The sequence below is a fragment of the Propithecus coquereli genome, unplaced genomic scaffold, assembly GCF_000956105.1.
Source record: "Propithecus coquereli isolate 6110/MARCELLA unplaced genomic scaffold, Pcoq_1.0 Scaffold63, whole genome shotgun sequence".
Taxonomy (NCBI): Eukaryota; Metazoa; Chordata; class Mammalia; order Primates; family Indriidae; genus Propithecus; species Propithecus coquereli.
The window spans coordinates 9548066-9564112 of record NW_012152285.1 but is presented as its reverse complement, the minus strand read 5'-3'; the positions used below and the strand labels follow the sequence as shown (position 1 = coordinate 9564112).

Here is a 16047-nt window from a genome sequence, read left to right as displayed (position 1 = left end):
GAGCAAAGCATAAAAGCTATATAAAGACAAATTTAAATACAATATTACATAGAATTTTCTTATTGCTAGACCACTCCCAAAATGCCCCCATTCTTGATAAATTGTTGAATTTGGATCATGGATATAATGGAAATTCATTATCACTTCTATATTCATATAAATTTATAGTTATTTATAATAAAACAATAATTCTAATAAGCCACCTTCTGAAATAACCAACTATTACAAATTACTGTAATAACCAATTACCACAAATGTTCAATGAAATGGATAACCATTTTTCAGGAATATGTTTAAAAGGACTTTTGCCAGGCCCAGTGGCTCACTCCTACCTATAATTCCAATGACTGTGGATCCTCTAAGAGGATCGCTTGAGGCCAGGAGTTTGAGACCAGCCTGAGTAACACAGAGAGACCCTGTTGAGATACACAAACACACACACACACACACACACACACACACACACACACACACACACACACACGAAATTAGCGTGGGTGTGCCATCTCCTAGCCCCAGCTACTCCAGAGGCCAAGGCAGGAGGATCACTTGAGCCTAGTTAAAGGCTGCAGTGAGCTATGATCACATCATTGCACTCCAGCCTGGGTGACAAAGCAAGACTCTGTCTCAAAAAAATTAAAAATAAAAAAAATAAAAGGACTATTGTAATGAGATGAGGGCTTTACCTGAATGTGCTCTGAGGTCCCCTGTAAGTGCTGAATTCTACAAATTCTCATTGTCGTGAATATATAGTTAAATTTCCTAAGGGTAGAAACTTAAGATCCAAGCCCTTACTTTGCCATACTATATGGATTTAACTATTGTGGATAATCATATCATTCCAAAACATATTTCTTTCTTAGTAAGTCATTTTCCCACGATGTTCCATACCAGGACACTTCAAAGCCTCCAGAACAACTACTGACATGTCAATATTTTAAAACTTAAACACACACATACATGCACAAAGACACCATAAAGTTTTCCCCAGAAAGTCAGAAGGGAAAATAAACTACTGAACAACATACAAACCAATAATTTTAATGTTATTATAAACCATTAAGAAACTGATAAATATGCCAACACATGTAATTCACAAAAGAACTACAAATAGTCAATAGACATCTCAGCAATCTCAATTAATCAATAATCACATCCTTTTTCACCGTGTTGACTGCAAAACATATATCCATATCTCAAAATTGGTATGAATACCAAGTAAACAAGTATTTCCAAACAATCTTTGGCGATATATATGTCATATAAATCCTTTCTGGAGGTCAATTTGCCTACGTGTCAAAAGTCTTTATGTATAAACCGCCCTCCCCCCTTTGTGAGACAGGGTCTAGCCCAGTCACCCAGGCCTGGAGTACAGTGGCCTCATCATAGCTCACTGCAGCCCTGAACTCCTGACCTCAAGCCATCCTCCTGCCTCAGTCTCCAGAGTAGCTGGGTGTACATCATGCCCTGCTAATTTTTCTATTTTTTGTAGAGATAGGGTCTTGCTCTTGCTCAGGCTGGTCTTGAACTCCTAGCCTCAAACGATCCTCCCACCTTGGCCTCCCAAAGTGCCAGAATTATAGGTGTGAGCTACCATAGCCCATATGTAAACCCTTTGACCCAGAAATTCTACTAGGAATTCATTCTTCCCTGAGGAAATAACCAGAAATAGGCAAAGATGTAGTTACAAGGATATATACTACAACCTTGTTTACAATAGAGGGAAATTTTAAAACAGGAAGAGATAGATATAATTAATTATAATGGGATGGGAAAATGGGATACTAAGCAGCTATTAAAAACCAATGAGTTAAATCTCCATGTAACAGGGTATTGTAGTGCCTGACTGTAGTCCTAGCTACTTAGGAGGCTGAGGTGGGAAGATCACTTGAGCACAGGAGTTCAAGGTTACAGTGAGCTATGACCATACCACTGCACTCCAGCCTAGAGAACAAAGCAAGACTATTTCAAACAAAAAACAAAACAAAAAAATCTACATGCACTGGGAGGAAAATAATTTTCTGATAATTTTTTAAAAGATTATTTAAGTAATAATTTTATTTAAAAAAGTTTTTCCCCATAAAATACAGATAAAATGCATGTTATATGATAATACAGAGACAAAAAAAGTCTAGAAGGACATACAGTACAACATTATCATTCAGTATATGCTGCTAGGAAATATGATTTGGAGAGGAAGTGATACTATTTTTACTTTTCACTTCTGTACTGTTTCACATTTTTCTCATGAGCATGTATAAACTTTAAAATCAAAAAAATAATTATAAAGATTTTTAATAAAATTTCAAAAACATGACTGAGAAGCTTTTCAGGCCAATTTGACTAGGAGACCTTTGAAAGATAATGTTTGTCTAAAGTAAAGAAAGTTAAAATGGAGACGCAATTGTAAGAAGCAATAAGCAAGAATGGATTATTCACCAGCCGTGCAAGGATGTAAGTTATACAAATACTGTTGGCAAACACTGCATAAAAACCACACATTTTCATTGGCTGACCAAACATCAACCGTTAGTGGTAAAATGAGTTTATTATATGAAAACAGCAAAATTTAAGCAAGCAGTTGAGTTCTGCCATAAAACCATATGACCTCGGAGAGTGGGGAAAGAGCAGGGGAATCATTTCAATTTGGGGAGAACCCTCATTTTTCAAATGTGTACTATAAAGGGTACAACAGGTGATCTCTAGGGTTCCTTATTTATTCTACAAGCCTACAATAAGCAAAATTTAAAAAACAGTCAAAACCTGGTGCAGCATATGCAATACGTTCTGTTCTCTTTCTTTAGCAATAATATCTTCAGCAGTTTCAGAAAGACTAGTGATGTCAAACCAAGACTCAAAGCTGGAAGAGAAAAATGTTTGTAAGTTAACCTATTAAATAAAATCAATTATATTAACATGATACATGTTTTACACTTACAATAATCTGCAATATTGAAACGTGATATTGTTGCACCAAATCGTCACAAGCAATTTTTAATTATAAGAAAACATTCAGGCCAGGCGCAGTGGCTCAAGCCTGTAATCCTAGCACTCTGGGAGGCCAAGGTGGGAGGACTGCTTGAGCTCAGGCGTTCAAGACCAGCCTGAGCAAGAGCGAGACCCCATCTTTACCATAAATAGAAAGAAATTAGTCAAAAACAACTAAAAATAGAAAGAAAACATTCAAACAACAAAGATAAATTGTATTTTTGAGTCAACAATCAAAAACTGTGGTCTTACAGGTGACACTTTTATGATTTATAAATATATTAACATAATATTACAATGGTAGAACAATCAAAGATTAAGGCATATGTTTTATGAAACATTTTAAGTTATAGAAACAATTCTTTCTGAAAACCAAGGTCATGTGGTTTGTCTCTATAGTTATAAATATGATCCACTAAAACAAATGTTTTAAAATTCAACATACATAGATAGCTTGATAATGGTTGGTATCTACTAGACATCCTTTAGTACTTTCCAAAGTAGAAACAACTATTAAAATGAGCAATTAGGACACGTATTATAGGTAGTTCATACTTATAATCCCAGTACCTTGGAAGGCCAAGGCAGGAGGGTCACTTCAGGCCTGGAGTTTGAGACAAGTCTGGGGAACACAGTGAGATCCTGTCCTCTACAAAAAAATAAAAAATTGGCCAGGTGTGGTGGCACATGCCTGTAGTCCCAAGCTATTCAGGAGGCTGAGGTGGTAGGATAGCTCAAACCCAGAAGTTCAAGGTTACAGTGAGCTATGGTCAGGCCACTGCAATCCAGCCTGGGAGACAAAGACTCTGTCTCTAAAAAATAATATTAATAAAATAAAAAATAAATAAAAAATAAATAAAAAATAAATAAGTACAAGCATGCAGATTTGTCAGTAAATCCAATTGTGAAAAATGCTAATAACATTTATGCAGTAGTTACAACAGATATTGCAAAAATTGTATCACCCAAAACATGTTCAAAAAATTCAAATTCCCAATTCCTTCCTCAATATTTTAACTCAGTAGGTCTGAGTAGGACCTGGAAATTCAGTAACCAGATGTTGAATACATTCTCAAAATAAAATACTGTTATTTCCCCATATCCAATTAGCGTTCTTCCTTCACTGAGGCCAAAATAAGTATAAATCAATCCATTGGACCCAGTTTGTTATATTTTAATTATTTTATGTTAACATTATTTCTTCTTCCATTTTGAGGATACTAATTATTTTCTGAAAATTATTTTTATTTTTTGGTTTTTATGATATAAAGCTAACACTCGAACAGTTTCTATTGGGTCATTAAGTATGAAACGTCCAATTTCCTTAAGTACTAAGTTTGACAGTTGATATCTGACATTTCACTTTGACACTTCTTGGTTTTTCTTCCTGTTGTGAAGGTACATCCACAGTCTTTCAAATATACATTTTGGCTTGTGATTATCTTTCATTTTTTTTTTAAGAGCAATTTTTGTGAAATCATAAGTCAAAAACTCGTGTTATTTTTGAATATGAGTTCCATCATGGAACCAATGCACTGCAGACAGCTCGAAATATCATCAAAGTATTTGGGAAGGATGTGGCCAACGCACAATAGGTAGATGGTTTGAGAAGTTCCATTCTGGTGATTTTCATTTTGAAAGTAAGCCATGTGGGTGACCTGAGACCAAGGTGGATAATGATGAGCTAAAAGCTGCAGTGGAAGCGAATCCATCCCAGCCTGGCAGTAAGGTTTGACATTACTACTTCAACAATATGGAACCATTTGAAACAAACTGCCATGGTAACGAAACTAGAGATGGGTACCACATGAATTAAACGAGTGTCAGAGAGCAATCATCTTGAAGCTTGCCTTTCTTTGCTGTCACAACATAAAGGTGAACCACTTCTACACTGTATTGTTACGTCTGATGAAAAATTGATTCTTTGTGACAACTAAAAGCATTCAGCACAATGACTGGATAAAGATGAAGTGCCAAAACACAGTCCAAAGCCAAATATTCATCAAAAAAAGCTAATGGTGTCTATTTGGTGGTCCAGCACTGGTATTACCCACTACAGCTTCATGAAACCTAGTCAAGTGATTACAGCAGATGTCTACTGCAACCAATTGGATGAAATGATGAGGATGCTTGCCATGAAGCAGCTAAGACTGGTCAATGGAGACAGGCTAATCCTCTTGCAAGACCACACGTCACAAAAATCAACGCTTCTCAAACTACAGAGGCTGGACTTGGAAACTCTTTGGCATTTACCAGACTTTGCACCAACTGACTACCACCTTATTCCAGGCTTTGGACCACCTCTTGTGAGGAAAAACATTCAATTCTCAACAAGCTGTGGAAAAGGTCTTTCATGATTTCATCACCACTTGCTCTCCAGTGGCATAAACAAGCTGACATAAACAAGCTACACTTAAGATGGCCAAACTGTGTTGATAGTTTAGGTGCATACTTGGATTAACTGTACTGCTTCGTGTTTGAGATCTAATAAACTTTTATTTTGAAATCAGACATTTCGTATTTAATGACCTAACAGAATAAAAAGCACTAGGTTGAAATTGAGAGACCTTGGTTTTAATTCTAGCTCTGGTGCTAACTAGTCATATTTTGTAACAACCGTATACCTATGTTTTCTTTTATATAAGATACATTTAACCTTGGGTTGTTTTGTGAAGATAAAATGAGAAAAATCAAGCTGAAAATGTTTTACAGAGTTAAGACATAAAAGAGTCTTATTATAAAAATATTTCTTCATGTAGCATTCAACAGTTTTCCTTTAATCAATGCAAATGTTTTCAATAATCTTTTTATTTACCTGCTGTCACACAATTTATGTCAAAAGCACTACATACAATATACACCACAAAGAATTTGATAAAAATTTATCATTGTAATTCAGCTACTGAGAAGAAAGGGATTAATTTTAACCAAGAGTACAGATTTTTTAATGTTTGAAATATCTGCAAAACAGTTAAATAACTGGCTTACCTACCTTTTCAAGTCATCAAACACATCCGGCAACAAAAAGTTTAGCAATGACCAAAGTTCTGATAAATTGTTTTGTAGAGGAGTACCAGTCAAAAGAAGTTTGTTATCAGCATTGAATCGTTTTAACTCCCTGATTAAACGGCACTTCATATTCTTAATCCTGTGTCCTTCATCTACTATTAAGTATTTCCAATAGCAATGCTAGAAAATGAATTGAGGGAAAAAAATTTTTAAATAATGGTCTCACAATTTTTCCTAAAAACAATTCTTAAAATGAAACCTCTTTTACGAGGGATTGAGGGGTGGATATTGAATTTTATCAAATGCCATTTTGGTATCTATGTGAGAAGACCATGTTTTCCTCTGGTCCACTAATGAAACAAAGATTCCTAAAACTGAGGTATACTTGCATTCCTGGAATAATCTCACCAGATCATGAAATAATATTTGAAGTTCTCCTGCTATTATATCTTTAAGATTTCCCTGTTCACTCTTTAGTCAAAGCAATCTGTAGCCTTCCTTTCTAATGTTTTGCCAAGTCTTGATGTTACTGTTACACTAGGTTACTAAAAAGTGAAAGCTTTTTCATTAGTTCCCCATGCTCTGAAACATTAAATTGCATTAGAATTTTCATTCTTGAAGACTACAACTGAGACTGACACTCTTTAAATCAGATGATGTTCTCAATTTCTTATAAAGTTATTGGTTTAGGTTTTCCCTTTTTTCTAGAGCCAAGTTTAGCAATTTATATTTTCACAGGAAGTTATCCCTTTGCTTTTATAAAGATGACATAAAAATTAGGTTTTTTTTAATGAGGGAGTCAGGAAGGGGATTATTTCCTTCTTTCTTTCTTTTTGAGACAGAGTCTCACTCTGTCACCCTGGGTAGAGTGTAGTGTCCTCATCATAGCTCACTGCAACCTCAAACTCGTGGGCTAAAGCAATCTTCCTGCCTCAGCCTCCCAAGTAGCTGGGACTACAGGCACACACCACAATGCCTGGCTAATTTTTCTATTTTTAGTAAAGGCAGGGTCTCACTCTAACTCAAGCTGGTCTCAAACTCCTGAGCTCAAGCAATCCTCCCACCTCGGTGCTAGGATTACAGGCATAAGCCACCGTGCCCAGCCAAAAATTGTTTTTATTTTCTCTTTCTTACTATCTGTGCTTTCTCTTATATCTTGACCAGGCAAACTTATAATTCATCTAATTTATTGTATTAACATACAGAAATATGCAGCATTTCTGTATATATAAATTTCAATCTGGCAACTAAAAGTATCCTTGGAAAATGGGACTGACAGACTAAGGAAAGAATATGAGATGGAGCACATTTTGCATTTCTTTTTCAGTAACAAAACAGCTCAAATTTTGCATTTTACTTTATACACTCCCAACATAATGAACAAATTTTGTAATTTTATATCTTCTTTAATAAAACTACTTGGAAAGAACTTATTTTCTGGCAATATGGTAAATCAGATAACCTGAATTATTGCTATTGTAAGACCCCTATCTAAAAATGCCAGATAAAAATAAAAAACATCCTTTATAAATGAGTAAGTGACAGAAAAGAGAAAAACCAAGGAAACAAGTGATGAGGAATAAAAAACAAATTAGCAAGTGAACTAAGATACTTCTGCTCCCACTCAGCCACAACAGACCTGTAATCCCATACTCCCATTATCCCCTAAAGCTAAGACCCTTGAAATGATAGCATAAGCTTAGTAAAAGGGAAAACTATATAACAGACTCTAGCCACTGGCAAATAAAATTGACAAGGAAGCTTAACTATTTCAATATGGGCTGGTAGGAAGAACAAACTAATCAGAAGAGTCTTCATGTTATATTACTGAGTAGAAAACAACAGTTATAAAAGAGAATATATAGTATGATCCTATGTATAAATTATACCTATATAAATTATACCTATATGTTAACAGGAGTTATTTAGTATTAAAGTATTAATTCTCAGGTAGAATTACTGGTGCTTTTACATTTTTCTGTATACTACCATTTTCTACAATTAGTGTGTATTACTTTTACTGTAAAGAAATGGTTTTGAGGCCGGGCGCAGTGGCTCACGCCTGTAATCCTAGCTCTCTGGGAGGCCGAGGCGGGCGGATTGTTTGAGCTCAGGAGTTCGAAACCAGCCTGAGCAAGAGTGAGACCCCGTCTCTACTAAAAATAGAAAGAAATTAATTGGACAACTAAAAATATATAGAAAAAATTAGCCAGGCATGGTGGCGCATGCCTGTGGTCCCAGCTACTCGGGAGGCTGAGGCAGGAGGATTGCTTGAGCCCAGGAGTTTGAGGTTGCTGTGAGCTAGGATGACGCCACGGCACTCTAGCCCAGGCAACACAGTGAGACTCTGTCTCAAAAGAAAAAAAAAAAAAAAAAGAAATGGTTTTGACAATTTTTAATGCTACACATATTCATAAACTTTTTGCTAAACTCGTGAGCTAAGATTTCCGCAAATCATATTCCAAAGCACCACCAGCACACAATACTAGTGACAAATACTGATGATTATGCAAGCCATAATTACTCCACTTATGACCTGTGTTTTGCTTTTATGTTGAACCCATTATTTATTTTCCTCATTCCATATAAGCAAGAAATACCTAAGAGGACTGCATTCAGCAGGGACATCAGTGGTCAGAGAAAGGAAAAACAAAGCAGTCCAGAATTACATGTGAAATAGGAGGAGCAGTCAGTAAAAAGTTCAAAACATCAATAAATGAATTAACAGAAGCCATAAGAGAAGAAAGGTCAATTTTCCACTTGCATCATACTAACTTCAGCATTAATAATAAGTAGCTAGAATATCAAGAAAAACAGAGATGAAAATATTACCACATAGTCCCATAAGATAGTCTACAAGTAAGTTGTCTTCAAGTATTCTATTCTTATTTGATTAAAATAAATACAACGGATAGGGTAAAGACTATGGACTCAAAGTATATGTCAAAAATTTATCTGTAATACATTCAAAGATTAGGTCTATGTCTGGCTGATTCTAACACATTTAAAACGATAGTATGGTCAGAAGTTACAGTGCCATATGCTTTAATTTTATTGTTACAGACTATAGCCTTCATCATAATCTTTCTGTTAACATAAGCCTCCAGGTTCTAGAGGAATATGCACAATACAATCTATTAGTTCAACAAGAAAAAAAGTTAAACAAATGCTATCAGATACGGAGAAAGTGGTATGAACTAAGAAAGATGCTTTCTACATTACAAAGAAACCAGTGAAGCCCATGTGTACCTGCAATGCACTGCGGTCTCGCATGGCTATTTCAAATGACGTAATCACCACAGGGTGAATCTGCAGTGTCCCTTTCCGTCTGTGAATATTTCTTACTAATTTTCGACGTTCCTGCTGGGTTCCATGATATAACATAGTAGGGATCTAAAACATTTTATATTGATATATAACAAACTTTAGAACAAAATAAAAATATTTGGAAAAATATAAATATTTGGAAAAATGAATTTTACTTATTTTAGTTCTATTTTTCTACAACAAAACAAATCAAGCAATTCTAACAAATCACTGAACAAGGGAAAAATGAAAAAAAAAACATAATAACAGGGCCGGGCGCGGTGGCTCACGCCTGTAATCCTAGCTCTCTGGGGCGCGGTGGCTCACGCCTGTAATCCTAGCTCTCTGGAAGGCCAAGGCGGGCGGATCATTTGAGCTCAGGAGTTCGAAACCAGCCTGAGCAAGAGCGAGACCCCGTCTCTACTATAAATAGAAAGAAATTAGTCAAAAACCACTAAATAGAAAAAATTAGCCAGGCATGGTGGCGCATGCCTGTAGTCCCAGCTACTCGGGAGGCTGAGGCAGAAGGATTGCTTGAGCCCAGGAGTTTGAGGTTGCTGTGAGCTGTAATGATGACACTGCACTCTACCTGGGGTGACACAGTGAGACACTACCTCAAAAAAAAAGAAAAAGAAATCAAATAAAATAAACAATTAAAAAAAAAATTCTACCTAAGTCTGTCTCAGGTGAATCAAAATGTCCAATGCATAGAAAATCATCCAGGAACATTTTAAGGGAGATGATCAAGATTAATAATACCTATTCTATATAAATTTAAAGTATGGTATTGCTTTGAATAAATCAAATAGGATAACGTTTATACAGAAATCAATATAATTATAGAAGGAGGTCTAAAATTTAATTTATACAACAATAAAATAGAATAAAACATGTAAAATAACATTTCTAACATATGGAAACATCTTACTTCTGGTGTAAATCTTTTGAACTCAGCCATCCAGTTAGGAAGTGTAGATAGAGGGCCACAGACGAGAAAAGGTCCAGGCACTCCTCTCTGAATCATCAATGCAATTGTAGCAATGCACTGAACTGTCTTTCCCAATCCCATTTCATCTGCTAAAATGCCATTAATTCCATTTTCCCAAAGCATCTGCGTAAAACAACACACACTGTATTTAAATTTCAATACAAATACCTGCTGAATTCGCAATGGTTTCTTTTTTTAAAATCATACCCAAAGATGACAATTATGATGAGACCAATAAATTCAAACCTTAATAAATTATAACAACACTTGTGGGAAGTCCTTCATGAAAGCCATAAAATCGCTGGAAGCCTTTAACAAAATAATTTTCACTTCCAAAAATTTACTCAGGGTAAATAAATCAGTATCTATACACAAATGTTTGTTTTATGTGTAATAGTGAACTATGAAATGAACAACTCAAGTTGTGGTATATCACATTACTAGGCTATTATAGAAGTGAACCAATATCTTGTATTAAAAATGACAATTCATTACCCTAAGCCATTCCATGCCTTCTACTTGGTACCACCGCATCACTCCTCCTGTGAAGTGCTTTGGTTGTTGAAAGGGTACTGGCTGTCCATTACATTTCCGAACTGGATCAAAAAAGAATTGAGTATTCTGTCTGACAGTTTGAGATAATCTATCTTTAATTATACTATTTGAATCTTTGTTTTTCTGCAGATTTTCTACACAGAGATTAGTAGAAGAGGAGTTTTCATGCTGTAAAGAAAAAGAAAAAAGTTTAATTAGAAGTTTGGTATAAAACACTGCTGTACACACACCCCCATATATCAGAAAATTTTAACTAATAATCAAAATCTACCTAGTCCTATAATCATCAGTATGGAGAACTAATAGCATATCAGGATTAAAAACGTGGCAACACCTCCATTCCCCTACAAAAGGAAAGTCATTAAAAAACAACAAACTTCTTAGAATAATCCTTACAAATTAAAATTATCAACAGGCACATACTTTTGAAATGACCATTAGAAATTGCACTTCCCAAACAATATTGTCCTACTCAAGAATTTATTAAACTATTTTCTTAATAATTTCCTTTGCCACAGCGAGGATAATGAATAATATCTGTGAGGGGACAAAAAAGGAAAAAAGTTCCTTTCAGGGAATATAGAAACATTGACTTTCATCTAAGTCATTATTTTCATTGCAGGAAAAGGGGTAAAATAAAAATTCAAAAACTCAGTATATCACACTTAAGAGTGCCACTATATCTTTTTGTGACATTCAGTACTAACTTAATTGGTTATAAGATGTCTATAATTCCAATTTAAGAATGTGCAAACTAGACCCAGCGCAGTGGTGCATACCTGTAGTCCCAGCTACTCCGAAGGCTGAGGCGGGAGGAACACTTGAGGCCAGAAGTTAGACACCAGCCTAAGCAACATAGCAAGACCCAATCTCTTAAAAAAAAAAAAAAAGCCAGGCATGGTGGTGCATGCCTAATCCTAGCTACTTGGGAGGCTGAGGAAGGAGGATCATTTGAGCCCAGGAGTTCAAGGCTGCAATGAGCTATCATTTGGCTACTGTGTATCAGCCTTGGCAACAGAGTATGATCCTATCTCTTAAAAAAAAAAAAAAAAGTTCTCAAATGAAACGTCCATTTTAGGATGTCAAAAAAAAATTCTGGGCCGGGTGCAGTGGCTCACGCCTGTAATCCTAGCTCTCTGCGAGGCCGAGGGGGGCAGATTGTTTGAGCTCAGGAGTTCGAAACCAGCCTGAGCAAGAGCGAGACCCCGTCTCTACTAAAAATAGAAAGAAATTAATCGGACAACTAAAAATATATAGACAAAATTAGCCAGGCACGGTGGCGCATGCCTGTAGTCCCAGCTACTTGGGAGGCTGAGGCAGAAGGATTGCTTGAGCCCAGGAGTTTGAGGTTGCTGTGAGCTAGGATGACGCCACAGCACTCACTCTAGCCCGGGCAACAAAAGCGAGACTCTGTCTCAAAAAAAAAAAAAAAAAAAAAAAATTCTGCTTATTAAAAGATACCATTAAGCCACAAACGGATAGAAAATACAGTACAGAAATGATTAAGAACTTATATCCAGATGATATTAAAAAAACTCATTATCGATGATAGACAAACGAACTAATAAACAGGCAAAAGATAGATACTTTACAAAAGACAACATACAAACAGCCATTAAGAACATAAAAATACGCCTACCTCATTAGTTATTTTAACAAATGCAACATAAAACCACACAAGGTATCATTTCTCATCTAGCAGAATGGCTAAAATTCAAAAGACTAAACTGGAATTTTCATACTTTGATGGTGAGAGAATAAAATGGTGTGTTTACTTTGGGAAAAGATTACCATATGACCCAAAAATTCCATTCCTAGGTACATAGGCAAAAAACATGAAAACATGTCCACACAAAGACTTGTATGCAAATGATCATAACAGCCTTATTCATAAAAGTCAAACTAGAAACAATCCAAATAACTATCAATGAGGATGGATAAAGAAAATAATATTCATTCAATGGAATACTGCTCAGCAATAAAAAAAACCAACTACTAATATAGTCAACAATATAGGTGAATATCATAGACATGTTGAGTGAAAAGGAAGAAAACTAGCCTATAATAGTTGTCCAAAAGTGGTGTCCTCTGGGTTGAGGAGTAGAGAAATAAGTGGGAAGGTGTACAAGGCACCCTTCTACCATTCACCTTGATATGGATAGTGATTACGCAGGTATATGCATGGGTCAACATTCATTAAAATAAACACTTAAGAACTATTCATTTCTTACTTGACTGATTGCCTGTATGTAAATTATGAAATGCAGCCGAAATTCCATAGTAAATCATGGTAGAAGATTAGGCTAAAATTTTATATTTGAAAATGCAACTGCATGTTATAAAAATAAGCGTAATCTTATATTTACACTTAACGGGTTATAACTGCAATCATAATCCAATCCTTATACTGAACAAAGAATAAAAAACCAAGGCACTTCTATGGTATAAATTTTGGACAAAATTATAGGATGGTCAAATAGAGTATCTCATTTTCTAAACTAACATCAATTTTTTCAAGGGCCTAGAAATCTTTGATATGTAAATTAATTACCTGACGTTCATATCCATTAGTGAATATTTTCATGTCACAATTTCTTTTCTTCCCTATACAACTTTGTATTGTAGGGACTTGGATAGTCAATACTCAGATAACAAGGAACTGCTCTACATAAAATTAGGGGAGGGGAAGAGATGGCTCAGAAATGAAGCCTTTCCAAACATAACTAAAGAAAATCTTTAAGGCCAGAAACAAGATTAAGGCATCCCTCAGTTTCCACAAGAGTCACTATACATATCCACACGGTTACAGACACTTGCATCATTCCTAGACTCACAAGTTAACAGCATCATTGCTAGACTCATGAATTAATAGTTACACATCTAGGAACATGCAATAGAACACCTAAAGTTGATATATCAGAAAGAAGAATGTCAGGATATGGAAGAAGTGAGACTGGATAGGTATTTTATAAAAGGCAAAGAAATGGGATAGTGAGATAAATGTACACTGGTGATTAAAAGGGACTAATGATCAGATAGCAAACATGACCCCTAAATTTAATTGTCTATTATAAATCTCTTACCTCACTCTCCTTATTTTTTTTAGCCACAGACAAAATTTCCTAGAAAATTGAGAAAACAAAAGTGAATAAATAATTTATGAAGTTCATTTACTTATTTATTCAAAAAACATTTACTTTATGCCAATTTGCCAGGAAATGGGGATGAGGCTCTCAAGATAATTAAATTACACAGATCTTAAACTGGTGGTCCTCAGGCAGAATTAAACCTATAGACATTATCGGCTCACAGTCTCTTATACAATTCTAAACTAATTGGCCAAACTTTAAAAATTGGGATTTTCCTCAAATACCTGGACTTTCCAGCTTTTAAAAAAAATCTGAGTAGATTAAGTACAAATTCACACATAGCAACAATCCTCTAGTACCGGGGTCAGCAAACTATAGCCTGTGGACCAACTCCAGCTAGCAGTGTATTTTCGTAAATAATGCTTAATTGGAACAAAGTCAGGCTTATTTGACTACAGGTTATCTATGGCTGCTTTCAGGCTACAACAGCAGAGTTCAGGGATGAGTAGCTGTCCACTAAACAACACAAACCCTAAAAATATTTGCTAACTGGCGTCTACAGAAAAAATTTGCCAAGCCATGTTCCAGCCCACTTTCAATCTCTATGGATAGACATGTGAGTTTACAATCCTAGGTAAGAGGCAAAGACAAATACATTGAAAACACAAAATAAGTGTTCTGATGATGAAGTATTTACTAGATGCAAAGGGTATGGAAACAAGTAATATCTGAGTGTCACCTTGTGACGCAGCAAAGCATTACATTACACCAAATTATCTGAAAACGTTGTTACCAAGCATAAACATGGAGTTAGAGTGAGGGTACATACATTTCAAGCAGAGAACAGTATGTGCAGAAGACACAGGGTATAAAATACATTTAAGAAACTTTAATCATAAATCAAATTAAAGATGCATAGAAGAGTGACAGCACATACAAGTGGCTGACACACACATACATATATACACATGCATATGTGTATGTAGTATGTATGTTTAAGTATATTTTAAGGCTGAAAGAATTTTATATAGGGAACTGATAAAAGAGTTGTCCATTAATTTTGACTAGATAAGCTGAACCTTTTAGGAGAACAATTTGGGAATGAATCAAAATCGATAAACATCATCACCTATGAAATATTCTCGTTGAAAATTAAACCTCAATCACAAACTTCTAGATCTATCTATAAGTTTACAAGAAACACAAGGACAGAGAAATTATGGGGATGCAACAAAACAAAATCGAGAATGTGAGAAATTATATAGGACAAATTACTTGTTTTCAACAATTTATAAAGAAAAAAAAAGATGAGAAAACCTATAGATTTAAGAGAAACTCAAGAGACATATTAGCCAAATGCAATTCATGTGACTTCTTTGCATCCTGATTTGAACCAGTTGTAAAAAAATACATGGCCAAGCCCAGCATGGTAGTGAGCACCTGTAGTTCCAACTACTCAGGAGGCTGAGGCAAGAGTATCACTTGAGCCCAGGAGTTGGAGCTTGCAGTGAGCTATGATGACGCCACCATACTCTAGCCCAAGCAACAAAGTGAGACTGTCTCACAAAAAAAGGTGGGGGGGGGGGTTAGGAATAGACTAAAGTTATGAAAATCAATCAAGAAGCTATTATAAATAGGATAAAGAACAAGAGCATAAATACCAGAGTAGTGGCACACAAAATGAAGGAAAAGACCCAGAGAAATTTGTAAAAAACTAGATATATAAGGAAATTCAGATAACTTCCCAAATTCAGTTTTGGCTGTCCCTGTAGATATTGACATAGTTTCTGATATTTAAAAAGTATTTTTAAAAAGAGCAAGATTGGGAACTAACGGAGGAAAAGATAAATTGTTTGATTATAGGCTGGGTGTGGTGGCTCACGCCTATAATCCTAGCACTCTGGGAGGCCAAGGCGGGCGGATCGTTTGAGCTCAGGAGTTCGAGACAGCCTGAGCAAGAGCGAGACCCTGTCTCTACTAAAAAGATTAAGAAATTAATCGGACAACTAAAAATATATAGAAAAAATTAGTCGGGTATGGTGGCGCATGCCTGTAGTCCCAGCTACTCAGGAGGCTGAGGCAGTAGGATCGCTTGAGCCCAGGAGTGTGAGG

The 16047-nt window shown here is 35.6% G+C and overlaps 1 protein-coding gene across 11 annotated transcripts in view; it reads right to left on the bottom strand.

Annotated features, from left to right (window-relative positions):
* HELLS (helicase, lymphoid-specific) overlaps window positions 1-16047 on the bottom strand; it is a 48517-nt gene that overhangs the window by 11848 nt on the left and 20622 nt on the right. For 4 of the 11 annotated variants that reach the window (XM_012659679.1, XM_012659672.1, XM_012659671.1 and 1 more), the window contains 6 exons: window positions 13930-13968; window positions 10787-11014; window positions 10232-10414; window positions 9247-9390; window positions 5981-6177; window positions 2764-2860 (listed from right to left, as the gene is read on the bottom strand). In XM_012659679.1, coding sequence (XP_012515133.1) covers window positions 2764-2860; window positions 5981-6177; window positions 9247-9390; window positions 10232-10414; window positions 10787-11014; window positions 13930-13968 — 888 coding nt within the window. The remainder of the gene's footprint in view (window positions 1-2763; window positions 2861-5980; window positions 6178-9246; window positions 9391-10231; window positions 10415-10786; window positions 11015-13929; window positions 13969-16047) is intronic. The other 7 variants (XM_012659675.1, XM_012659673.1, XM_012659677.1 and 4 more) reach the window with 4 other exon arrangements.